This window comes from Penicillium macrosclerotiorum (assembly GCF_028827735.1).
Source record: "Penicillium macrosclerotiorum strain IBT 26536 chromosome Unknown utg000002l_segment0_segment0, whole genome shotgun sequence".
Lineage (NCBI taxonomy): Eukaryota > Fungi > Ascomycota > Eurotiomycetes > Eurotiales > Aspergillaceae > Penicillium > Penicillium macrosclerotiorum.
Genome location: NW_026643082.1, coordinates 4654593 through 4679056, shown reverse-complemented (window position 1 = coordinate 4679056; position 24464 = coordinate 4654593). Strand labels below are relative to the sequence as shown.

At 52.5% G+C, this 24464-nt stretch overlaps 6 protein-coding genes across 6 annotated transcripts; 4 read left to right on the top strand and 2 right to left on the bottom strand.

Annotated features, from left to right (window-relative positions):
- Positions 1-449: 449 nt before the first annotated feature.
- smp3 (glycosylphosphatidylinositol-alpha 1,2 mannosyltransferase smp3) lies at positions 450-2387 on the top strand (the record flags this gene model as incomplete). The annotated part of the gene is made up of 4 exons (XM_057074551.1): positions 450-558; positions 791-1173; positions 1241-1371; positions 1424-2387. 4 exons carry the CDS (start codon positions 450-452, stop codon positions 2385-2387), a joined length of 1587 nt encoding a protein of 528 aa, XP_056938192.1.
- A 1767-nt stretch (positions 2388-4154) lies between these two features.
- Positions 4155-5816, bottom strand: N7462_002824 (putative UV excision repair protein (RadW); the record flags this gene model as incomplete). The annotated part of the gene is made up of 7 exons (XM_057074550.1): positions 4155-4271; positions 4336-4800; positions 4854-5189; positions 5280-5359; positions 5497-5572; positions 5665-5712; positions 5799-5816. 7 exons carry the CDS (start codon positions 5814-5816, stop codon positions 4155-4157), a joined length of 1140 nt encoding a protein of 379 aa, XP_056938191.1.
- A 1843-nt stretch (positions 5817-7659) lies between these two features.
- On the top strand, positions 7660-8946 carry N7462_002823 (uncharacterized protein; the record flags this gene model as incomplete). Its single annotated transcript, XM_057074549.1, has 1 exon — positions 7660-8946. One exon carries the CDS (start codon positions 7660-7662, stop codon positions 8944-8946), a length of 1287 nt encoding a protein of 428 aa, XP_056938190.1.
- Positions 8947-11624: 2678 nt separating this feature from the next.
- Positions 11625-14458, top strand: N7462_002822 (uncharacterized protein; the record flags this gene model as incomplete). The annotated part of the gene is made up of 5 exons (XM_057074548.1): positions 11625-11703; positions 11858-13377; positions 13490-13594; positions 13656-14237; positions 14285-14458. 5 exons carry the CDS (start codon positions 11625-11627, stop codon positions 14456-14458), a joined length of 2460 nt encoding a protein of 819 aa, XP_056938189.1.
- A 1709-nt stretch (positions 14459-16167) lies between these two features.
- Positions 16168-17179, top strand: N7462_002821 (translation initiation factor 6; the record flags this gene model as incomplete). The annotated part of the gene is made up of 3 exons (XM_057074547.1): positions 16168-16202; positions 16336-16683; positions 16822-17179. 3 exons carry the CDS (start codon positions 16168-16170, stop codon positions 17177-17179), a joined length of 741 nt encoding a protein of 246 aa, XP_056938188.1.
- Positions 17180-18242: 1063 nt separating this feature from the next.
- set2 (SET and WW domain protein) lies at positions 18243-21581 on the bottom strand (the record flags this gene model as incomplete). Its single annotated transcript, XM_057074546.1, has 4 exons — positions 18243-18986; positions 19058-19138; positions 19199-20838; positions 21113-21581. 4 exons carry the CDS (start codon positions 21579-21581, stop codon positions 18243-18245), a joined length of 2934 nt encoding a protein of 977 aa, XP_056938187.1.
- Positions 21582-24464: the final 2883 nt, after the last annotated feature.

Sequence of the window (24464 nt, the reverse complement as noted above, 5' to 3'; positions counted from 1 at the left end):
ACTTTGACCCTTTCGGCATCTCAGGTGTGAACTGTCACACGGGGCTGAACACACCAGTACTGGTAAATCCAGTGTACACCAGAGTCTTATGTCGATCACAAGGAGATGCTGGTTACCATGCCATAAACCTTCATCCTGTACAGAGTCAATAGTAAATTATCAAGCAGTCAAATAATTCACTGCGAAGATTGCCCATCTCCACTACTGCGCTATACATAGTCTGTCCGCCATCCACATAGTGCAAGCCCCCAATTCTGCCGGTCGGAAAGTGATATCATCGCTTTCTCCTCCAACGCGTCTTTCCATTTTTGTATTTCTCCCTCCTGCACATTCTCTCTTTCTACCCTTTGGCCCTTGAGACGTGGTCTCTCATTCCTTCTCATTCTCTTCCTCTCTCTCTCTCTTACCCCTCTTCGCTGTGTTTCTGCAGCATGTCCCGCCCCTGAACCATGTGGAGACGAACCTACCTACTCTTACTGCTGATCCGTGTTTACTTCGCGCTCTCGCCCAGCTATCTACACCCCGATGAGAATTTCCAGGGCCCCGAGGTATTCGCTGGTATGTGCACCAAAGCCATTTGCCGTCCTCTCCATCCTGGGCTAGCATTGGCAAGTGGCGCATATGATGCCAATCTAGTTGCTCCATCCCTCTAGAAAAAAAATCGCGCCCGGCTGTCACGGAAACTCATACGATGCGCCCGGGTTCCGTGATCGCGATAACCCCTCTCCTCCCCCCCCTTTTTTTAGCGATGACTCTAGATAGACTAATCCCATTGGATCGCGTCTTACAGGTCGCATCTTCTCCTATCCGTCCAAACTCCCTTGGGAATTCACCGTCGATCATCCCATCCGCAGCGTTTTCCCACTATGGCCGACCTACGAGGTTCCCATGAGCCTTCTACATTGGTTCTACGCCGAGATCGGGTCCGGCAACCCACCACCACAGTTGGTCTATTATGCGCTTCGTGCAGGCATGTTCCTGCTGAGCTTTGTTTTGGAAGACTGGGCAATCTATGAGTTGGTGCCGTCCCCGCGCCACCGCCGCGCGACGGTGGTCCTGGTGGCCTCGAGCTATGTCACCTGGACATATCAGACGCACACCTTCTCCAACTCTCTGGAAACCCTTTTGGTCGCCTGGGGACTGGTTTTGATTCAGCGAATCGTTGAGAATAAGGTTCGTGCTATATCGCGATGGCGCGACATTTGAGAGGAAGATGGATTTTAACTAACTACCGGGCCAGCAGCAACTCTCTTCCTTCTTTTCTTATGTGGTGCTTTCATTCATCGCGGTGGTCGGGGTGTTTAATCGCATAACCTTCCCTGCATTCCTTCTCTTGCCCGGCTTACAATTGTTGCCACACTTCCAGCGCAAGTATGTGGTTCATGCCTGTCTTCCAAACCAATCTGCTAACTCCACCGGCAAGACCAACATCCTTAGTAGCCTTCGTCGGCTTCGGGGCCTTCTTTGCTTCGATAGCAATCTACATGGACACAGCGTTCTACCGACCCTCCGCGTCATTCCTCGATATTGTCCGCTCCCCCGTCATCACCCCGGTGAACAACCTCCTATATAACACTGACAAGACCAACCTCGCCGTCCATGGTCTACACCCCCACCACCAGCATCTCGTCGCCAATCTCTTCCAGCTCTTGGGCCCAGCCTATATTGTCATGATTTTCTCACTCTTCCGTTGGCCAGTTGGACTGTCGTGGATGCGTAATGCGCGCGCCGCCTCGGCACTCTCTGCAACCGTTCTTCTTTCCATCTTTCCGCACCAAGAGCCGCGATTCCTGATCCCCTGTGTTCCGCTGCTTCTCAGCTGCATCCGCGTCCACCGCTCGCGCATTTTCCTAGCCGTATGGATTGTTTTCAACGCCATCATGGGCTTCCTCATGGGCGTGTATCATCAGGGCGGCGTCGTGCCGGCACAGCTGGCCATGCGGTCTATTGTAGAATCCAACATCGCCGCGCAAGGTGTCAAGATTCAACCCGACGCATCGGTCTTCTGGTGGAAAACCTACTCCCCGCCGCAATGGCTGCTTGGGACGGACACCAACACGACGGCGAAGATTGACACCCTTGATCTAATGGGTATTCCTGGCATCGACATGATCCATCGCCTCGATCAGGCCGTCCCGCGCTGCAACACCGTCTCCCCAATCTACCTGGTCGCGCCTACGTCGGCCACCTTCCTCGATGAATACATCTCAACAGCATCCTCATTATCACGATCTCCCAACCTGCAACTTTACCGGCTATGGACACATCGCAAGCACCTCAACCTGGATGATCTGGACTTTGGTGATGATGGTATCTTGACCACATTTAACCGGGTTATCGGGCGCCGCGGGCTAGGCGTCTGGTCTGTCCGGCGAGTTTGCAGGTAGAAGAGTCCATTGTGAATATGAGGACTGTATCATTTGTTTTTGGAAGCGATTATTTTTTTTCTAATAAAATTGGAGGGAAATTGTGAATCCTCCATCCACCTGGATATTGGTTCCTGTCATTTTCATTTCCTTTGGGTACCCTGAAACTTGCATTGTAACACATTTTGTTATGTCTTCAACTGGAAATATTCCCCCTTTTCCCTTCAGCCAGTTTTTACTTTGGGTTTGGATATAGCATGTGCCCAATCGGGTTGGGCGTGGGTTTGAGCTGTTTAATTTCTGATTCCCCATTATACGATGCAATCTTTGATATATGTACCAAGAAAGGAGATATGATTTCCCTGGGTTTGGCTTTTAGGTCATTCTTAATTCCACTGACGATCTGGGTAGCGAGCATGAATTTGCAGAATCGCTTTGGTAAACTCCCGCATGATGCCCAAAGCTGCACCAAGTCAAGTGAGCATTTAAGCTGAGTCCCATCCGTGATCTCACTGTAGTCCAGCGAAGCTTACTGCTCTAGAAATGTGGATGAGAGCGACTGTTGCTTCTTAGATGGAATACACAACTACCTAAACACTGCGGCATGCCTGTTCCCTACAGCCAAGAGAAACGGCATTCGCCCAAGTTAATCGATGAAGCTTTTATTAGCGGCTATGACAGACATTTTGTGATCTTCGGCTTCAAAGTCGGTAGAAGTTCCTCTTTGACTGCATGGGTACCCAATTTGGCAAACATCATTAATCCTTAAGCAAGCAAGTTTATGCATAGGCTACAAACATATGTATATTTGTCACTTATCCTGCTAGTATTCAACTGATTTCTGTGTCATAACGAGTTTGCATACCCAGTAGGAATGTCAGAAATTACTTGTTGGGTAGCTGACACCTTGTAACCACACTAAAATATATTGCGCCGAGAACTGCGGCTGGCCACTGCCACATATCCAGCTGAGAACATTGGACTAAATCAAAGTTTCCCAAAGCAACCATCCAGGCAGCGGCAAGCTGTTCTTACAGGCCGAGAAAACCAAATACACCCTTGATTTCCTTCATCAAACATTGAAGTCTAGGCAGCAGCCAGCAGGCATAAGACCACAGCATATTGTTGCCTGTGCGATACAGTAGACCACAGCACTTGATACTTGCTGACATTCACCCTGTATATATCCTGTATATTCCTGGAACTAAAGAGAAAGAGAGAGAGAGTATCTACATTTTCTGGCATACATATGCCGAAAGTACCAAGGCCAGTGGTGCGATCGGCGGGTCATCTGTGCATCGATTCGCATGACTGCGGCGGCAGGGAAGATGCACAGACCCTGTTTCCCACAGGGGAATGCACCGAAGGGCCTGACGCAAGCTGGACCATCAGAATACCAACTCCCATGTGGACGGAAAGCAATTTTAGCGAAAACGTCCCATTTTGCCCATTAAGTTAAGTACATGACAAGTCGTTTCAGAGGGGGAGGAGGAGGGAAGAGATAAAGCGAAGCGAGAGCCAGACCCGGTCGGAAAATGTAAGACCGCGTCGACGGACTGCCAGCAGAAACTTGGAGGATGCATTTGAGCGACGAAGAGGGATCTTAAAAGTTGAAAGGGATGGGAGGTGAAAAAAAGGGTTCTGCAGGAAGAAAGGGTGGGGAAGGGGTGGGAAAGGGGCTTCTGCCAAATATGGAAATCGAACAGTAGCATGCTTGGTATTCATCAGAACGTAAAGTGAACAAGAAGAAGAACAAGAAAAAGAAGAAGCAGAATGTGAGCAAAAAATTTACTCTTCGTCGTCATCCGGCTGGTCGAAAAGGAAATTGGCTGCGAGCTCTTCGTTCTTGTCGCACGCGAAGTATGCCTGGATGACAGAATCCCGGGGGAAGCCCAAACGGCACAGCTACAAGGCTCGTCAGTAATCAAACCAACTAGAATGTCAAAATGATGAAGGAGGCTGAACTTACACGCTCAATGGCATCCCGCTCCTCCTCTGTGACCGAAAGAACCTGTGCACCAGGCGGCAGCGATTCCTCGTCCTCGTCGCCAATGTCCTCACCCAGAAGCTGCAGGAAGGCTTCCGAGTTCTGCGAGATAAGCTGGGCAATCTGGGGATTACCCTGGGCGACTTGCTGGAGAATAGGCTCAAGCATGGTGGGTTGTTGCTGTACAAGCTGGCGGAGTTGCTGGAAGTGAGGGTTGCTTCGAAGGAAATCCAGACTAGCAGCGTCAGCACCGCCAGTGCCAGCGGAACGAGCACCACGGCCACCATCGCCAGCCTGGGCAGCAGCCTCAAACATGTTATAGGGCTCACCACCACCAGTAGATCCACCAGTGGCAGCAGCAGTCTGGCCGAGAGAAGCACCTTGTTGCTGCTGCTCCTGCTGTTGCTGGCGTTGTTGCTGCTCCTGCTGGACGCTCTCGGGGATTCCCTACAGTTTTCTGATTAGCTAGTCTTTTTTTGTGATGTCTCTCATGAACTCACGTTCAGCAGATAGTCAATAGCCCGGTCTGGGTTGAAGAATGCTGCGCGCATAGCTCGCTCCACCATGGGCCTTTCAAATCCCATAGCCTCCATCTGGGTCATTGCTCCCTCAGCAGCCGCACCCATTGCCAATGCGGAAGGATCACCAAAAGCAGCGGCATCACCGGATTGTGTAGCACCGGCACCAGCAGGAGATGGGGTCGCGGGAACGGCAGGGTTCGAGCGAGCGGCCGGCGCAGGAGCCGCCGGGGCGGGGGCGGCGGGGGTCGATGCAGGAGCTCTGGCAGCAGGGGTTGAGGGAGCCGAAGAGGCAGCAGACGAAGAGGCCTTGGGTTGCTTTGATGACCAGGCATATGTCAGTTAACAATGTTCTCGTAGCAGAAAGACGAAAGAGAGAAAATTTCGCTGGAGGGAGTGAGCTCGTACCTTGGCGGGCAAGCAGACTAGGAAATCCTTCTCTTGGATGTTGTAAGACTCAACAGTCTTGTCATCTTGCAGGATTTTGCCTATGACAAGGAAGCAGATTTGGGTTAGCATTTGTGTTGTTCCCGACCTGGGAGATGGTTGAGCGGAAGCGGGCATCAAGGAGTTTCCTCTCTACTTTGGCTCTACCAAAATCATCAATCCTTGACTAGTTACGTACCCGAGTAGATCACCTTCATCCGGTCCGCAGCATATTCCTCTTTTTCTTGAGCAATCTTCTCCTTGACTTGTCGAACCTGGAGGAAAGGGGGAAAAGACCCAAGTTAGCCCCGCACGCACTCGGTGGCGTTGGGGTCTGCCGTTGTAGAGCACAGAAAACATCACATACAGTCTCGGATGGCTCAACCTCAATCACGAACTTCTCTTGCTTCAAATCCTGTAGAAATCCGAAACAAGGGGGTTAGTCAGACGTTCAGAAAGCACGGATGGAAGGGTTGGCGGCTAGCGGCACGACAGACGGACCTTGAACGTAAGCTTCATTTTGCCGCCACCTGAGATGTAGAGGACCGCAAGTAGGGCAGGAGAGTCGGTGAGAGAAGAGTCTGAAGATGGACTTCAGGGGGATAGAGGGGGGTGGGGTTGTCGGTGGTGTAGTGAGAAAAGAAGTAGAGTCCTAGCGATGGTCGAAGAAAGGTCAAGAGGGGCTCGAAAAGCAAGAAGTGACGACGATGGCAGCAAACGAGATGCCTGAGGCGGTGATTCCCTCACCGCCCCACTTGGCCCGAGTCACCTGGGTCCCGAGTATGGGGAGTATACGGACAAATTAACTATGCCCCCATATCATGATGGATTGGGGGCCGCAGCATGCTCGATGAGATTTTGAGCCGAAGCAATCGACGACAAATATCTTTTTGGATCTTCCGTGGGAGCTATCGTCACACCTGCCCATACTCCCTGACGGCGAGATCATCGGGGCTGTCGGTTATTTAGTGGACAACCAAGGTCCGCATCCCAGAGGTGTTTTGCCCCCTTGGAAACTCGATCTGTATTTGCGGAGTGCCACCAGAGCTCCCATTGATCGAGACCGAGGCACAAAATGCCAGCATGGAGTGCCCATTCATCTTGACATGCTGAGTTCACTCCTACTTGGATCGACGATGAGCACGGACAGTCCATGACAGGGACAGGCCTGTTTATGAAGAATGAACACCGAGCATACTACTACCAGACCAAAGTACAGATTGACCCAATGAACAATAACATTGATCGATTTCTCCTCTCGCTTAATTTTACAATAGCCCTTGTCTGAACTTTAATCGCCGTTCTACGGGGTTTGGCTGTACCTATCCCAGGAACCGGGGCCCGTTGTCCTCTTCTCCGGAGCTAGTTCCCCGGCATGAACACGCTGTTGCATAACTTCAAGCAATTTCAAATATTCCACAATAATAACGTCCCCCAACCACTGAACTTTGGACAATGCCACCCCGGTTGAGAGAACAGCGGAAAATTATGGCGGCTGGGATTGATAGATCACATTGTTCCGGAAGCCGGAGAGCAGACTGCGCGATCCACCCATTTTGAACCCCATGAATTTCTTTATTGAAATTGCTCCGGTGCGATTGATCAGATAAATAGTTCTGCAGCTAGCAGATGGATTGACAGCACTATAGCATCCACGCTTGGCCCGTCTGGCCCCGGCTATACTCCCTGGCGGACGTATAGAATCGATGAGTGGTTACGAAGACACCAGCTTTGACCGATTCAATCTCCACACCATCTCGCAAGATCTTGCTATTGATTTATACCAAAGTTGAAGTTTAACAGTGTAGCATTGAGTGGAGCGTCCCCGTCCCTGATTCCCAGCTTCAATTCCCATCTGGCCCGTCTCCGTCCTGCCCCGCTGACTCTAACCACCATGTCGGGTTGATGGGTCAGATGGATCTCTCCATGGAAATAAAAAAAAATGATATGTTGGACGAAAATTTACTTACCGCTGTCGATTAACTTTTCGAGCCACGCCTCGAGATACGCCGGGATACTGCGCCCCGTCCCGCTTCCATGCGATCCGTGATAAATATGAACCATCGTCCCGTCGTCTTGTTCATGGAAGATTTCAGGTCCGTCTGGCTACCCCCACCACTTTCTCATTCCTTTGGAACAGTGCCGTGGAGTGGCCAGAGATTAGAGTACAGACATACGTCCTCTGACTCTACAGTACTCCTTAATATATACCACACTTTCCTGACTCTTCACTGCAATATCACTCTCTTTATAAAGCCTCAATTCGTTCTTTTCTTCTTCTGCACGCCATACATCACACCACACCTTGATCCCATTTCTTGTGTCCTTAGAACTATAAAGCCTCTTGATCAATTCCTTCACTATGTCGTCCGCCATTCTTCTATATCTGTTGGCTACAGCCACCTTACTCTCTGCCTTGATTGTCACCATTCTCAATGGCCTTGCCTACGCGACCTTACAATCCTTACCATCCTACACTCTTGCGATGGGATTGGCTCCCGTCGTACTCAGCATTGTGACCTGCATGTCTGTGCTTGTGCTGGTGTTGCTGCTTCACCAACATGTTCGCAGTAATTCTTCGTGGCCGAGATGGAAGATTGGCGTTTTCTACTTCACTGGCGCATACCTCCTCGTCGCCGCGGCGTCCGTCGCAGGAACTATGGCCAACAATGACCTTGCCAGCTCACTCGCCCACAGTCAATTGTTGATTGCGCGCTCAATCTTCTGGGCGATCTCGATCATCACCCAAGGTCTATACTACGGGTTTCTTCTGGTGACTTTGGCACAACGAAAACCCTGTCCAGATTGGCCGCGCTCGTACTCGCATGAGCTGAAATCACTGCGTGACAGTGCTGAGCCCATCTCCCCACCAGCTCAAACGGTCTGCGGCCCTTTTCCTGATCTCCAGCACTTCGATACCCGGCGATCCTCTCTCCGCAAGTTTCCCCGACGTTCTAATCGCTTCTCCGGCGGCACGTTATGCCTCGATGGCACTCGAGACGCCGAACACCACTCATTTGATACTAATTCGTCCACCCGATCCTCACTGGAACCCTCTCGCACGCAGGAGCGGACACCCGAGGCTTCGTTTACTTCATTGGCTCCCGAGCGGGACACTCGGCCTCTTCTTGCACGAGGCAATGGCAGTTTCCGCAGTATGCCCAGTCTCCGGCGACCCCAGCACATCCAGGCTTCATTAGACAGCCTCGTCCAAAGGCCGCTGTCCCCGACTGCATCGAGCATCCAACCCGATTCGCCGTCCAGCTCGACATTCAATCTTGTGCCCGAGAGCAATTTTGGGTCCTCTCGCGACTCTCGCGAGCACCACATCCACCCACTCTTTCGATCGACAAGCCCGTGCCCGTCGCCCACTCCGACTCCAGGGACGATGGTGAAAGCGTCCCCATCCGCGGGCCAAACCATCACGGTGAAGACCCTGACCCGCATGCGATCCGCCCGATCGCTGCGCGAGACGGGCATGCGCACCCCGTCGCCCTTCTCGCCTGTCGGCGCCTCGGACGTGGACCAGCCACGCACGCGACAAGAGTTCGGATCGGGGCGGTCGTTGATCCACGCGGGCCATGTGCGACGCAGCATCACGCAGTATGAGAAGCGGTATGACTTGAAAGAATGGACGGAGGAGAAGTAAGGTAGTTTCAAGCCCAGCAGTCTTTCGTATTCAATTCGGGGGCCTCTGGGTGCAATTGGACAGAGTGCACTTTTTGATGATCGACTTTGATGATAATGACGACGGTACGTTTTTCTAGGAGCCGGAGCCTTAGCCTTTTGTTTTGTCTTGTTATCTTTTCTTCTTTCTTTCCCTCTTTCTTTCTTTCTTTTCCTGTTGTGATTTATGATTTCGCAATTCGTTACTTGACTTTCCATCTGCTGGTTGGATTGGCTTTCACGTGGATCGAGCATTGCCACAGGGAGTTTCTGGGAGACGAATGGAAGATCTGCGATGATGTCTATATGTCAATTTGTCGATACAACTACTAGATACCAATGCCCTTGGTCTTTTGCTTAAAGTATCTTTGCCCCCTGAACTTTCTCAGATTCTCTTCCCCTTAGTATTTCTTCCGATGCATCCTCATTTTTGAGGGGTTCGAGGAGAATCCGGCCGAGAAAGAAGGACTCTCCATCATTGCCCGGTCCCTACTCACGAACCCGACCGGCGACGCGCACGACCGGAGATGCAAGGTCTCCCAGTAGCCAGCACCGGTGCGATCTATGGCCAAACCGAGTGGAGCGAATTTTTCTGGGCCCTGATGCCGTCTCGATCGGGGCTTTCGTGTCTCTTCGTCGTACTTTTGGTGTTTCAGTCTGGGTCTGTGTACCGCGTGTACTCGGGTCCCCTTAGTATGATCTATACACGCTGTACAAACTCTACACTCTGTCCTCTCCTGTAGACGCGGTCGTCCCCTTTCTAGACATCGTCTGTCTCTTCTTTGCGTTGACTGCGGCGTGTTGACTCTCGTCCTGTTCTCCTATCCTTCGCTGATAGTGAGTCCGCATTCGTCGCAATCACCGGGGCCCAAGTGGGTCCCAAGTAGGATTTCTCCCGAAGTAATCATCCGACCAACGACGAGCATTGTTTCCACTGCCATCACAGCCTTGAAACCATAGGGGGGCTATTGGAAAAAGCTCTTGGGGGCCTTGTTGGAGTCGTATACCTCTCTTGCTCGCTTTCTCTGTTTCTCTTCGGCCTGTCGACCTCACTGCCTCGGGCCCATCCTCTCTCTCCCTCCCCAGGCAAGCGCCGTAGAACGGGGAAAAAACCCGAGTCCCTTCGCGCTTCCTATTCAGCGTGGATTCTTTCTTTCTACTTTCGCGTCTACCTGTTCTACCGGTTCTACCAGTTCTAACTATTCTAACTATTCTACCCATTCCGTCGATTCTATCGATTCGATCGGTTCTCTAGATTCTTCCACGTCTACCTCGTCCCACTGCTGTCGCCTGCTGTCGCCTGTTGTCGTCTGCTGTCGTCTGCTGTCGTCTTGCTTTTAAATCCTCCGCCCTCGCCTGTTTTCTTCTTCCTAAACTTCCCCTTGCATTCCTTGCATCCTGTCAATCGATCGTTTTCCATCCCGTTTCTCTCCTTTCCCCTTCCTCCTGCACCTGGTTTTTTTTTGTTTGAGGGACTCTCTCTCTCCGTTTCCTGACCGGCGATGCTCTATGATCTCGCATTGTGATCTCGCATTGCCACGGTCCCATTGTCCGCGGTCTCCCCCATTTCGGGGGCTCCCAAACCCAACTGACGCCCGTCACCAACACCGGCCAATCCGCCCCAAACCCGTCGACCCACTCGGCGGTCAAAATCCTAGCGAAAGTCGCGGAACTTGCTAACCGCTTGCTTCCCACCTTCTGAACTACTGCGAAAACCGGTACGTACTGCTCGCTGCTGCTGCTGCTCGATTGCTTTTCGAGTTCATCGTCGGGGTTCGTCCATGTGTCTTGCGCCCATTTACATGCTGCCCTGTTCTGGCGGTTCCCCTTCCTCGTCCTCAGGGCCCCCCTTTCTACTGTGTAAACCGTGATTTCTCGCGGGCTCATCAGCTTCTGCGTCTGCTTTTGGCTTCTTCTGCTTCTGCTGCTTCTATTGCTTCTGCTTCTCCTCCCGCCTCCTTCCAAATCACCCACATCTCCTTCTTTCCTGGTTCTTCTCTCCTGGGAAAACATCTGCATCCATGATCGGCTGGTGCTCTTTGCCCTCCATCTGGTCTCAATTTGGGAAGTCCTCTGCATCTCCGCAGCGACGCTCCAGATTTGCCCTCGGGTCTCCCTAGGGATGCCTTGATCCAGATGTAGAAAAAAAAATAATCCCCATCAAAGGAATCATCCCATTTTCCCCCAAAAAGAATTCCGAGAGACGCGAGAGACGCGACAGACGCTGTTGCGCCCATCGTCTTGTTCCGTCACTTTATCTACCCACTCTTCGCCTCCACATTTTTTCTTGTCCTTCCCCCATCTTTTTCATCGTTTCCATCTTGCTTCACCTTGCTTCATCTTGCTTCCTCGTCCCTGTCTGCCCTGCTCGCACTTTCTATACTCGAGTATTCGCTTTTTTTGTATTTTTTTCCCCCTTTTTACTGGCGGGGAAGGGGTATCTTGTTTTTCCTGTCTTCCCTTCCATCCGCGTTGTATTTCGTTGCTGTTTCCGCGGCGGCTGCTCCCACTTCATCCCTACCCAGCATATACTGCGCACAAGTATTATCCGACTCCTGTATTCTGATCCTGCCTGCATGACCCAGTGGCTTTGATTCAGGGCTGATTCACCATCAAGAACCAACAAGGTCGCGAACTCCCTCCCACCTACCACTCCCAGCCATGGTGGGCAGACGAGGGAAACGAGCTGCTCCGGCGCTCAATTCCAGCCCGGCAACGCGATCTTCGCGCAATGCATCCGGTATGTCCCCTGCTTTTTCCTGTTTTTGATTTTGATTTTTGGTCTCGTCCAAGAGACCCCAGCTGGTCTGCTCTTTACCCGTACATTCAATCTATCTCATCTCTCTTTTCCAACCCCCCCCCTTTCTCACTCGGAACTAATTCGCAATTGCTAGCTACTTATACCCCCCCGCGAGCTCGCGGCCGGGGTCGCGGCCGAGGCCGCTGGGCAAATCACTGGAATGGCCGCAACAGCCTTCCGGGCCGCACCACCGTGGCCGCTTCTGTAGATGATGATGATGAAGAAGCAGAGGGGGAGGAGGAGGACGATGAAGAATCGTCTCCCGAGCCCCCCAAGCGCTCCCACATCATCAAGTTCAAGATGCCATCTCTCCGATCTCTCCCAGTGGATGCATCGGGCTCAGACCCCTCAATCGAGGAGATTGAGTCGGGCAATGCGCCTTCAATCACTCCTACCGAGTCCCAGAACCCCGAAACTCCTCGCCCGCGTCGCTCCAAGCGCGCAATGGCGGTTCCGGAATCTTCACGCACTACGCGGCAGTCGGCTCGACTCAAGCCCTCCGGCGAAGGCTCCACTGATCACCCAACGCCGAGCAAGGCTGCAGAGGAGGCCGAAGCCACTGAATCCGACGACGATCATGATCGAGAGACTTATTCTCCCGAGGATCATGATCCAGACGATGAGAACTATCAACCGCAACCTCGTATCAAAATTAAGAATGCTTCGCAAACCCCAGATCCACATTATCTCCCCCATCGATCGTCCGAACGAAGGAATGATTTGGACCACCCTGAGGCATCGGCAGAGGACCTCGCGACCACTAATGTATCTATTTTGGCGCGTCCATATTCCCAAGAAACGGAAGACGACCCGAAGTCAGCAACCATTTCCGAACCGCCGCGCTCCTTCTATTCCCCTCGTCTGGCGCGCAAGCGCAAATCAGCTGACATGAAGGATGAATCTTACGAGGCCGAGTCAATTGAAATGCCCGAGCCCACGACCAAGAAACTCAAACTAGAGGAGACTGAAATGACACCCGAGAGTACGCTCCCCACCGCGAACGACACCCTGTCGCCCCCTGAATTGTCCCCTGATGGAACCGCCGATGCCGAGGATCTTGCCGCAGATGGGGCCTCAACCCCCGTCGTGGGAAGAGGCCGGGGTCGAGGACGCGGTTATCGTGGTCGTGGTCGAGGCCGCGGCCGCGGCCGTGGTAGTCGAGGAGGCGCCATGGGACCGATTCGATCAACCGCAGTGCGTGCTCGTGGTGGACGAGGACGGGGTCGTGGCCGTGCCGCTGCAGCCGCCGCCCTCCGCCGTGGCAAGAGAATTGAGGACGAAATCTGGGACAGCGAGAGCCGCCGTCGGTCCCCATCTCCCATCCCTGCTTCCCAGCCCATCAAAGACCGCCTGGAAGAATTAGCCACTATATTCAAGAAGGTCGGACAGGTCCAGCAGGGCGCTCTCAGCTTCCTGGCCGAGCAGTCAATGGGCAAAATTGCCCGTGATAAGAATATTCACAAGGAGGGCCCAGAGTTTGACCACGTGCAGCGCAACTTGGCCGATTACCAACGCAAGGCCATGACACGAGTCCGAGAGTCCTTTGACTTTAAAGTCGCGGCAGCTGAGAGGGTGTATGCGGGAGAAATTTTCATAGTTGAAGAGCGTATCAAGGTAAGCCTTTTTGTTTGTGATATACAGTTCCGTTTCCTCGTTTACGTTTTTCATACATATTATTGTCTTTTGTTGTCTTTTAAGGATGATTTTCAATTGACATGATGGCCAGGAGCAATTGGAGAACATCCAAGATGAGATGTTTCATGCCGTTCGTGGTAAATACATGGAGCTAGTTATGGGTCGCCGCGCCGCCGAAGATGATGAGCACACTGAGGTAAATTTTTGCAAGCCCTCAATTGATATGATCAACAGCAAGCTGACCCACCACGTTTTAGACCGACGGATCAGACCCCGATGCCGAGGAACCCCAATATCTGTTCCGCATCGGCAAGGCGGGACAGCGAGAAGTCGAGCGTGGATTCTTTGCTCAGGCTGTCCGCGATCCCGAGGGAGCTGCTGCCTTTGAGCGGGGCTGGAATAGTTGGGAAGACTTCATCAAGAAGGTCCAACTGGGCGAGGACCTCAACCCGCAGATGCGGGCCCTTGACTCGACCCTTGACCCGGCGACCCTCGACCAAGTCGACCGCACCATGGCCAGTCTCCTCCGCGCCGCGCAAACCGTACAGAACGAGACGGAGGCCGGCAAGTTCTCATCTTTCGATGGCGCCATCGACCCCGCACCCAAGGCTCTCTCGATGCTCGCGGATACTGCAATGAGATACTCTCAGCCCACCCTCCTCCCACAGATCCGCACCGACCCCAACCTCGCGCCGGGCCCCCGCGGCATCCTTAACCAACCTACGGGGGTGACCCTACCTCCCGCCCCGAGCATGGGGCACGGGCCCACCGACCCGCGCTCGTTCATGCTCCCCCTCCGAACCCGACCCAACAGCCCCGACGCCTGCTCCCGGCCCCTGGTCAGATGGCCCTGCCGGATGTGTTCTCGCTGACCGGGCCGCCGCAGCTGCCACCACCGCAGCTACCGCCTCCAGGCTCGAACTTCCGGAACCTGCCGCCGCCTGGGCCGGCGAGCTGGTCGCAGGGGTTGCCCGGGTCGGGATCCGGACGTCACGGTGCGCCGCCAGCGCCACCGTCCATGTACAGCTTCCCACCGCCCCATCCGCCTCGACAGTACTAGGCGAGCGGCGGTGGGAAATGAGGAGGAAGTGAAAGCGTTCGCGATGAGCGAACGCTTATAAGACCACGTCAACACTGCCAAGAAAAAGAATAGATTTGACTGTTCTCCCGTGTGCCGGCAGTCTCACAACAAATATCAATACCTGGCGAGGAAGAGAGAGAGAGAAGATGAGGCGAAGAAAAAGATGAGGAAAATATCCGCCCCCCTCCGGGCCATGCCTTTGGGGGGCATGTACCACCACCACGACTATTATACCATCGTGCACTGCACGCACGATTCACCTCATTTGTCTGTGTAATTTACTTCACTTTGTTCTGTTTTCCAGCGACGGCGTCCTGTACATATCCAGTTCACTTCCAATTCTGTGTTCTCCGGCGTTCCGGAGAGGGACGGGCAGGGCGGGTGCCCTGGCCCGGAGTTGATTATGATTGTGTTTCGCCGGTTTTTCTCTAAGGCCGAGGTCTCGCGGCCGAAAATGTTACCTTATTATTAGTATTCCTCTCTTTCCATCGCCATCAGCCTCTCTTTGCCTTCGTATTTGGCACAGGTTTGTTGCCTTTGTATATCGCAATTGTGGCCTTGTCCCCAGTTACTCTCGTAGGATTGGCCATTGTCAAGCGAATCTGTCCAGCGTGCAAGAGTGCCACTGGCAGAAGAAGCTGGAGGGCTTTTGCGCTGGATGGAATGTCAATACATCAACCAACGAGCTAACCAACCAACCGCCTGTGGCCCAGTCAAGTTCCGTGGAAGAAAGGTACTTCGTTCACTTTGTTGTTAAATATAGAAAACGGCATCATCGAGCAAGGAGTGATATCTCATCGCGTCGAGGCAACAAGGAAATGCATACCTCAATCAGCTACAGTTCGGCATGGTCAATAAGACGGGCGAGAGCCGTATAGTTGCATTGGGTGGTTTTATACTTCATGGTGGCTCTAGTATATGAATTGCTATATCAATCGTGGATTGAATTCCATTTGCCTGCTTGCGAGTGATGAACTTGGGGGATATGACAACAAGGTGCAAGATACTCATGAGGAAGAGCCTTTGAATTTTTCCCCTTCGTGAGCTCTGGTATACCAATTTACGACGATGTTGTGCCATCGAATCAGCCATAACGGAACATACCTGTCAGTCGGGGATGAACTGGGGCTGAGTTCGGGTTCGAAACACCATTTTTTAAGGAAACGGGGCGCTATGACACATCAAGCATCACGATACAGGCTGTAACTAGTCAGTCTACACGCTACTTTGTACAGAATAAGTCACGGACTAACCAGACCCAATTTGGCCCCCGTCAACATGAGGCAGAATGAGTCAAGCAGGACTGCCTGAGCCACAAGTATACAGTACTTGGTTTCAGTACGTAATTTAAGTACTAGCACGAAGTACCGAGTACGCACGATGAGTCGACGGAGACTCCACCGGCGGGGCAGGGCGAAGGCGGCTGCTGATTGGGCCGAGCTTTTGCTCTTTTGCTCTTTTTCACCTGCGCATCCCACTTCGTCCGAGTTCATTGCAAATTATTTAACGGATTGGACTGCTCTTCCCTGACGAGCAATACTCTCCTCGAACCCCCCTTCATCCTATTCTCCTTCTCCGGCTCCTCCTCTTCCCCTCCTTCTACATTCCGGCCGTCCTCACGACCCGTTGACCCCCCGCTTTTCACCGTGATACCCTCATCAGCATCAGCATCTTCACCACACACCAGCATGGCTGTCCGCGCGCAATTTGAGAACTCCAACGAGTCAGTTGTCCCCCTAGCTTCACTTTTACGGCTTCCAAGGAAAACTAGGAAGCCCACTACCAACCCCCTCCCTATCCGAATTTGCACCCTCTGGTTTCAAGTCCCAAACTAACCCAATTGCCCCATTCCGCAGAGTCGGCGTCTTTGCCCGTCTGACCAACTCTTATGCCATCGTTGCCGTCGGCGCCTCGGAGAACTTCTACAGTGTCTTCGAGTCCGAGCTGCAGGACGTCATCCCGATTTGCCACGCCACCATCGCCGGTACCCGTATCGTCGGCCGTCTGACTGTCGGCAACCGCAAGGGCCTGCTGGTCCCGACTACCACCACGGATCAGGAATTGCAGCACCTGCGGAACACACTCCCGGACGAAGTCAAAATCCAGCGGATCGAAGAGCGTCTGTCGGCGCTGGGCAATGTCATCTGCTGCAACGACCATGTGGCCATCGTGCACCCGGATCTGGAGCGGGAAACTGAAGAGATGTATGTTTTTCTTCTACACCGTCCATTCCCAAATGAAAAAAAAAAAAGAAAAAAGAAAACACCCTCACCAACAACAACAATGGAACGAAATCAAAAGACCAAACCCCATTGCTAACCAGTTTCTGTTCTATACTATAGCATTGCCGACGTCCTGGGCGTAGAAGTCTTCCGCCAAACTGTGGCCGATAACGTCCTGACCGGCTCGTACATGGCGCTCTCCAACCAAGGCGGTATTGTGCACCCGAAAACCTCGATCCGTGACCAAGACGAGCTCTCCTCGCTGCTGCAAGTGCCCCTGGTCGCGGGTTCCGTCAACCGCGGCTCATCTGTCGTCGGCGCCGGCATGGTTGTCAACGACTGGCTCGCCGTGACTGGCCTAGACACTACCGCCACCGAGCTGAGCGTCATCGAGTCCGTGTTCCGCTTGGGCGAGATGGCACCTGGCGGCGCTGGCGCTGGCGTCAACAAGGAGAGCATCGTGGAGAGTTTCTATTAGAGAGATGAAAAGAGCGCAAGAGCAGAGACAGTGTTCTTTTCCTTTTTTCCATTGGACGGGGTTATGTTTTAATGCTTACCTGAGGGAGTTTTTTTGGGGGTTTCATCTCAGATTCTCAAGTGCTTTTATTTTCTCGTGTCTTTGTTCTCCTCTTTTTGCTTCCCCCTTCCTCTTTTCTGCCTTCTGTGTAACTGGAACCGCCGTTTTTATGACCTTACGTGCTAGGCCGGGCATGTGGTTTGTCGATAACTGTTGAGGGGACTGGATGAGTCCTAACAATGATGATTGATGACCGAAGAAATTCTCGAGTATTCTGTTTCGGTGTGTCTCATAGACTGAGATACGCTGGCATTGTCCCCAAAGCCCTACAAGTTCTCAGATGGATTGGTCTGGGTAGATATAGTAGCACCTGTCCCTTATGTGACTGGGTTGACAGGACTTGTTCTGATCAGACACGACAGTGCGACAACGTTTGCCCGTCATTATATAGTTGAAAAGAAGACGACGACAATAGGACTCGATTGTGGTCTCCACGAGATTGCCATGATCCACCTCATGGAGATACTATATATCATTACATGTCATAGAAACCCGGAAATAAAAAATTCAATCACCCACAAAGAGGCAACCCAAACTCCTTGATTGCAAATATGATCGGGGTATTCTCAAATACTGGAGTAAAAAAAAGGATATCGGTAAAAACACAATGTCGAAGCGAATCATCACCAACCCTCATTCACCCCTCACCTCCCTCAACTTCTTCCCTCCAGCAAGAGGGAAGCGACAAGTAGAAAGGAGCTTCGGATAAAGGTCCAGAAGAGAAGAAAAGCAAAACATAGATAGAAAGGAAAATTAAGTCAAAAGGGACAAGGCAAAGGCGCAGTGCAAAAAGAACGCTGGCAGTCGCCCCGATACACGCTTTTAAAATTCTTGGTTTGCACCCCCAATCACGCTCAACTCTCGAATGGATTTCCCGTGCATGATTCTCTGTGTCTCTTTCTCTTCTCTTTCAAATCACCCTCAATCTGTCGTATCTCTAGGCATGGCACCTTCACCGATCGAATCACGGGAAATGCGCGCTGTAATGGCTGCGATATAATGGGGGGGAAAGGGGGTAAAGAAAGAAAGAAAAGAAAAGGAATGGGTTGCCCCCCCCCCCCCCCACAGGGCCAGGATCGCTATACTTTGCCCTCGATGCCGATTTGCGCCGATGTGTGTGATGGCATGTCACCCATGTCCATATCGACATTGAAAGCATTCTCACTCCCGTTTCCGGGAGACTCTTTGGGGGAGATGGGGGCACCGGCGGCGGTGAAACAGAGTCATCTGCGTCTTCGACATCGAATTTCGAGTCATCAACACTGGGATCTATTGGTGGAGGTGGGGGCGGCGGAGGGGGAGGAGTAGACTTGTGTCGTTTGGACGGGGAACTGTCCGCGCCTTCATCACCGTTCATATCTGGCGAGGCGGCGTTGAAGCTGTCGTCGTTACGCTTGCGCTTCAAGCTGAAAGAGGCGTCATCGTCCATGGGGGAGGCGGCGGCGGGACCGGCTGCAGTATCGGCCTCGTCATCGGACATTTTGACGTCTGGGTCGTCAGCGGGGGTACTGTCGAGTCTGGCGTCGTCATTGCCTTGCTTGTGGCCCTTTTCGGCCTTGCGTTTCTCGCGCTCCTTGTGTTTGGACGCAGCCTTGTCAAAGAAGGACTTGCAGTAGCTTTTAACGGTCTGTTGGTGTTTTTCGCTGATTTTGGTAGGATCCGTTACGCGTTGTTTTTTGTAGTCACCCTCCACGAGTTTCTTGGCCGTCTGTCTCACACATATCCAGTTAGCTGGAGGAATAGAAGGGTGGTGAGTGATTTTGTAGAAGCAGAACAAACCTCTTTGGCAAATCTTTTGAGATGATCCTTGGGAATTTTGTGCTTGTATTGGTCGACCACATGCTTGATATGAGGATGAAGCTAGCACTGTCATTAGTATTCGGCATATTGGACCCAACAAGCACAGAATGGTCGACTCACCGTGTTCTCGTAAAGCTTCTTTTGTTTCTCCAAGGAAAGCTTCTTCCACCAGTCGGCCTCCTTCTTTTTCTTTTCTGGCGGGTGATCAGAGCTGGGCTGTGGTGTTCCTGGAGTCTCCGTCTTCTGCTCCGAGGGTGTCCTCTCCTGGGAGTTGATGATCCCATCAATGATGCTCTGCAGGGCCAAATTTTGCTTGTTCGCGGGAGGAGGAGCTGCGGACTGAGGGGTGGCCGGAGCTGTCGGCCTATTCCAGGTGGTTTCGCCAGACGCCGAGTAGTAATACATACGACCGCCATCGGCCTCTGCAGTGAACCATCCTTCCGGCAGAGGTTGGCGATTGCGACGGTCACGGCGAGATCGCCCTTGCCCATGGTTGTGTGGGTTTCGTTCTCGTCGAGGTGGACCATGCCCTCGTTGCTGTTGAGGTTCGTATATTGGGGATGGAGAACGGGTCTTCGAACGCTGTTGTTGCTGGCCTTCGCGTCCAGACTCGCGGCGCTCGAACTGGTTGACGGCCTGCTTCGTCTGCTGCTCGCCCCGTTTCATTCGTGGGATTCGGTATCCAACTTCAAGGTTGGCCCAACTAGCCAGGAGAGCCACAGCCTTCTTCTCCACATGCTCATCACCACAATTCGTCAATGGCTGGATATTGGTCTCAATTTTCGAATCAATGATTTTGTTCCGTGTGAGACGCGGGAAGGTGTCCAGAATGTCGAGGATCTGTAGCATCACATTGTGGTCTTCTTTCCACATGGCCAGCTGTGAATTGAGGATTTGGTAGCCGTGCATTTTGACAACCCGATTCCGGACACGCTCATCCTCGCACCGTTGTATACGACCCAGTAGCTTCACGGCGATCCACTTCTCCTGGCATTGCATGAGAGCCGCCATGACCTTGGTCACGCCATCCTCGTCCAGAGACTTAGGTTGCACGCTGTCGACGTATTCTTCATCATCTTCCTCGGTCTTCCTCTTGCGAGGACGTCGGGCCACCACAGTATCCCACCCATCGGCATCGTCAATGCCAAGGGCCTCAATTGTCGCATTGGAGAGTTTGGTCGCCCGCTCAGTCTGAGTCCGCCCACCGATGAATCCTGTGCAGTTTGGTTCGCCACAGTAACAAGGCTGAGGATCTGCGCCATATCGGTCCACGTTGTAGTTGAAGACCAGCTCCTCGCCTATCTGCACCGCCCGCTCCGCAAAGATACCCATGCGGAGCTTCTCACCCACCACCCACTTGTCGACATAGCAGTTGGGGTTGCATGAATGGTTGCAGAATCGTCCCAGGTTGCCCCGTTTCGTCGCATCCACGAATTCCCCCTTGTTCAGAGACATGAAATAAAAGTGCTTGATGCCTTCCTCATCGTATTGCCTCATGCGGCGCCGGAATTGCTGCTCTCCAACCACCTCGCCCACATACTCGAAGATCAATTGATGCGGCTCGAGATTGGACTCTGCGCGTAATCCGAATCCCTTCTTCTCGGTCTTGATGACCGACACCTTCGCGTACTCTTTCTTCTGGAATCTTTGATTTTGACAGTCCGGCCCACAGCCACAGTCCCCTACACACTCGATCTTGGTCGCACGGTTGATGCAGTCGGAGTCGTCGCCGCAAGCCAAATTCCGGCCGATGTCGGAGTCTGGAGGGAAGCCATCATCAGTCAGTTGAAGAAACAAAAAAAAAAATAAAATTGAAATCCAAGTGATTGACACGAGCGAATGTCGAGCGAATGCAAATGGAAAAGGGAGAAAAAATCGTCCAATTCGTGAATCGCGGGTTCTACCTCTGGCCGATTGCCCGCAATTGGGTTGCGCGACGGACAAGATCCCCAGTGGCAATACAGTAGGAAGACAAGAACCATAGACAGACGGAGAGGGATATCAGAAGAGAGAATGGCAAAACTAGAGACTCACCCCACTCCTCAGCACAGTCGCATTCCATGGCGTGTTCAGTGTAGCCCATATACTTGTTTGCGTACCAGCAAGCGTCCATCTGCTCAAAAGTGGCCAGCGCATCGGCGGTGCTATCTGGCAAGTCGGAAAAGAGCTGCGGCGGCCGCGGTACGACCTTTTGCGAGGAGCTACGAGATAGCTTGGGTGGCTGTCCAGGCATTTGTTTGACGACAATCTCGCCGCTGATGGTCTCTTCCTTGAGAGTGTTTTCGTGTTCGTCCTTCATCGCGCCCGAATCGGAGTCTGCCTTCATGGCTGCGGCTTCGTCGTCGGCCGAGGCCTCCTTCTTGATCGGAGGGAGAGGCGACCGGGAGGATCGTTCAGAGCGACCATTTTGCAGGATCTCATTACCGTTGGTCGCGTCGGACGAGCCCATTTTCGTGGGTGCTGCTTCGGAATCTGGTGAGTCCGCGTTGCCATGGACAGACATGACGAACACGCGGACTACGGGTGATGGCGGGGAGAGAGGAAGAGCAGAGCAGAGATGGTATAATGGAAGTCGGAGGTCAGGAAAAGGGAAATTTGAGAGAAGAAGCGGTCGAATGGCAAGACCAAGGAATTCAAGGGAGAAGGGAAAAAAGTGCACTTCATTCACTGGAAGATAATCCTAAACTGACAGGCCGTGACTCCGCGCGCGCTCACCGCCCGCAAGGAGGAAGTATAGACATGGCCCTCGTCGGCGTCCCAATGCCTTTTTTTTTTAGTTTCCCCTTTCTTCTCCATCTGTTCTCACTGCCTTTTGGAACTGTCCCAAGGTCAATTTGCTGTAAGCTGATGAAGACGGGCCGCCTGCGACTGAGTGTCCAGGTCTTTCCCCGCGTGGTCAGGGGAGCGAACATTAAAGGGAGCGAGAAAGCAAATGAGCAGCGGAAAGATAGATTTAGATAGAGAAAAATCACAATAGATTGGGAGTCTAGCTCTCTGGATAGATATCCAACTTCACTATAAGCAGGTTGGACAAGCCCATTATTCATAGATGGTTCCCATTTTCCAGGGACAGGGAGTAACGGGACGAACTTAACGGGAGATTGAACGGGAGCAGGGTGAGGTAGAGTCGCCATGGGCTGGATTTGGTCCTCACGACTAATCGATTGATCGGAAGCATGAAGAGATAAAAAGGGGGAGCAATGATGGTCACTTCCAAATAGAGCAAATTATCGAGAGATCAGGGATACTGCACATAATGTCTCTACTGCACGCGACGCGCCAAAGAACCCAAATCACGATAGGTTCCGCGAGCCCGAGCATCTTCACCTCAGTCGTCAGAGACTAGGCAGACTGCATGCTGCGTCTTCTGCAGGGCCACGTCCACAACCAGACGGGACCAAGTTGGTGGTTCCGAAAAAACGAGTGGATGAGGATGCACGATTGTCGGGGGATGCACGGCGTGGGATTGGCTCTGGGCGGGAAACGATTGGATGGGAGTGACTCTCCCGCGCAAGTCTATGGTTATTTTTGGTCTGCGATGCAGAAATGCAGAAATGCAAACGGTGTCTGTGCGGCAAGTACCTTCTCTGTACCCCTAATCATAGATAGGATGAGGGATAACGAGGTCGTATAAGGAGAGGGGGTTAGGGGGAAGTCACGTTGTATAAGTAACTTTGAACAGCGGCGGAGCCCCGAGGGTAGCAGAGAACTCCCGTGAGAACACGGTGGGATTGATGGTGCTCAATTTCATAGCACACCATGTGAGGAGCTCTGTGAGGACATGTAGATATCAACTAGGGATCAGATTCCTGGACTGACTTTTGGTTCTATCGGGTCTCTTCGATCTATACTGCGTCCCAAGACCCGATATACAATTGTGAGAGAGAACAGTGACCCTCCCAATCCACATGCCTTCAGGCTAGGGGTCTCTCGGATGATCAAAGCACATCGATCAAGCCCCAATCCAGGGCCAAAGTCAGTACCGGTCGGAAGGGCAGCATACCGGGAGACATGAACTACAGATGTATAGATAGTAGGAATTCCATGCGTTCTTGTAGGAATTGCAGCCCGGCGCGCTACTCTGTTCCTGACAGACACTTCTAAGTTCTCTAAGTGAGTCCGAAGTACTTTTGCCTGGTTTTGTTTCCTGTTGGTCTCACCCTGGTTAATTTGGTATCGAGAAGGTACTATTCCTCCGTACACTCCGCCACGCAATGCTACCGGGCATTGTACGTATATACTCCGTACATCTGTTGTGTCGAGACATCCCTGATTCACGGGCCTCGCCTGTCAAACTGCTCCGTATTCCGTCCCAGCCTGGCCCGTGGGATGACGGTGATCGAGCTTCCTGTAACTGGACGAGACCAAAAGGACACCGGTGATTCATCCTGGCGGGGCCACTGGTCTGATCTTCGAACTGTTTCCTGTTTAGCCGCTCGAAACCCGCCAACCTGTCTGCCCTGCCCCTAAAGCTCCGAATTGATCTTGCCGTGGCCTCGAATAGGCCTAGGTCCTCATGTTCATGTCGCTAAACTATATTGGGTCTGGCCTTCCCCCAATGATAATACTCCGGACTCTGTACGAATCATGTCGTTCGTAGTTTCTAAATTATAGACATTCGAGCTTTCCACCGCCTTGGTCCGCCATATGGGAGACGACTAGGCGAGGACCACGAGGAGGATACACTATCTAAACAATCTCAGGAATTGGGCGCATCTACAGGAACTGAAAGGGTCGATGCTATACATAAATTCCACTCCAATCTCTCTCCATGAGTCCCCGATCGTTGTATATCTGGATATTACCGATTGCAGCGTTCTGTTCCAATCACACTGCCCGCGTTCCGGATGTTTCTCCTTGATCGTCTCTCCCAATCCTCATCAGCGCCGGTGTGGATCGACCCTAAACCGCCCCTGGGCCTAGCTTCAAACACAATCCATTCACAACGACCCAACGTCCCGGGGCACCCGCCGGGGCGCGCCCTATCAGACGGTCGCAACCCGCCCCAATACGCCCTGAGACCACGGTTTACCACCGGAAAAAGCACTTGCTTCCCGCAGGATGTCCCTTGGCTCTGGGACTGCCAGGGCCAACCGTTTCCGAACTGTGCGACACATCATAGCCCGTCTGGTTGTGTTCCTTTAAAATCTTTTTTTTTTTCAGAGCATTGGATTGGATTGGATCTGGAGTGGGTTGGTTCTTTTTATGCATTCTCTCCTTTGCTTTTTCTTTTGCATTCGAGATTTAATTTTCTTCTCGACCTCTTTTGGTTTGTGAGTCTTTTACTGCTGGTTATACTTCTGGCAGGACTTTCCTTTCCTCCTCCCCCTATCCGACTTGTCCCTATAATTCCAATTCCTATTAACCCCTAGTCCCTCGACGGGGC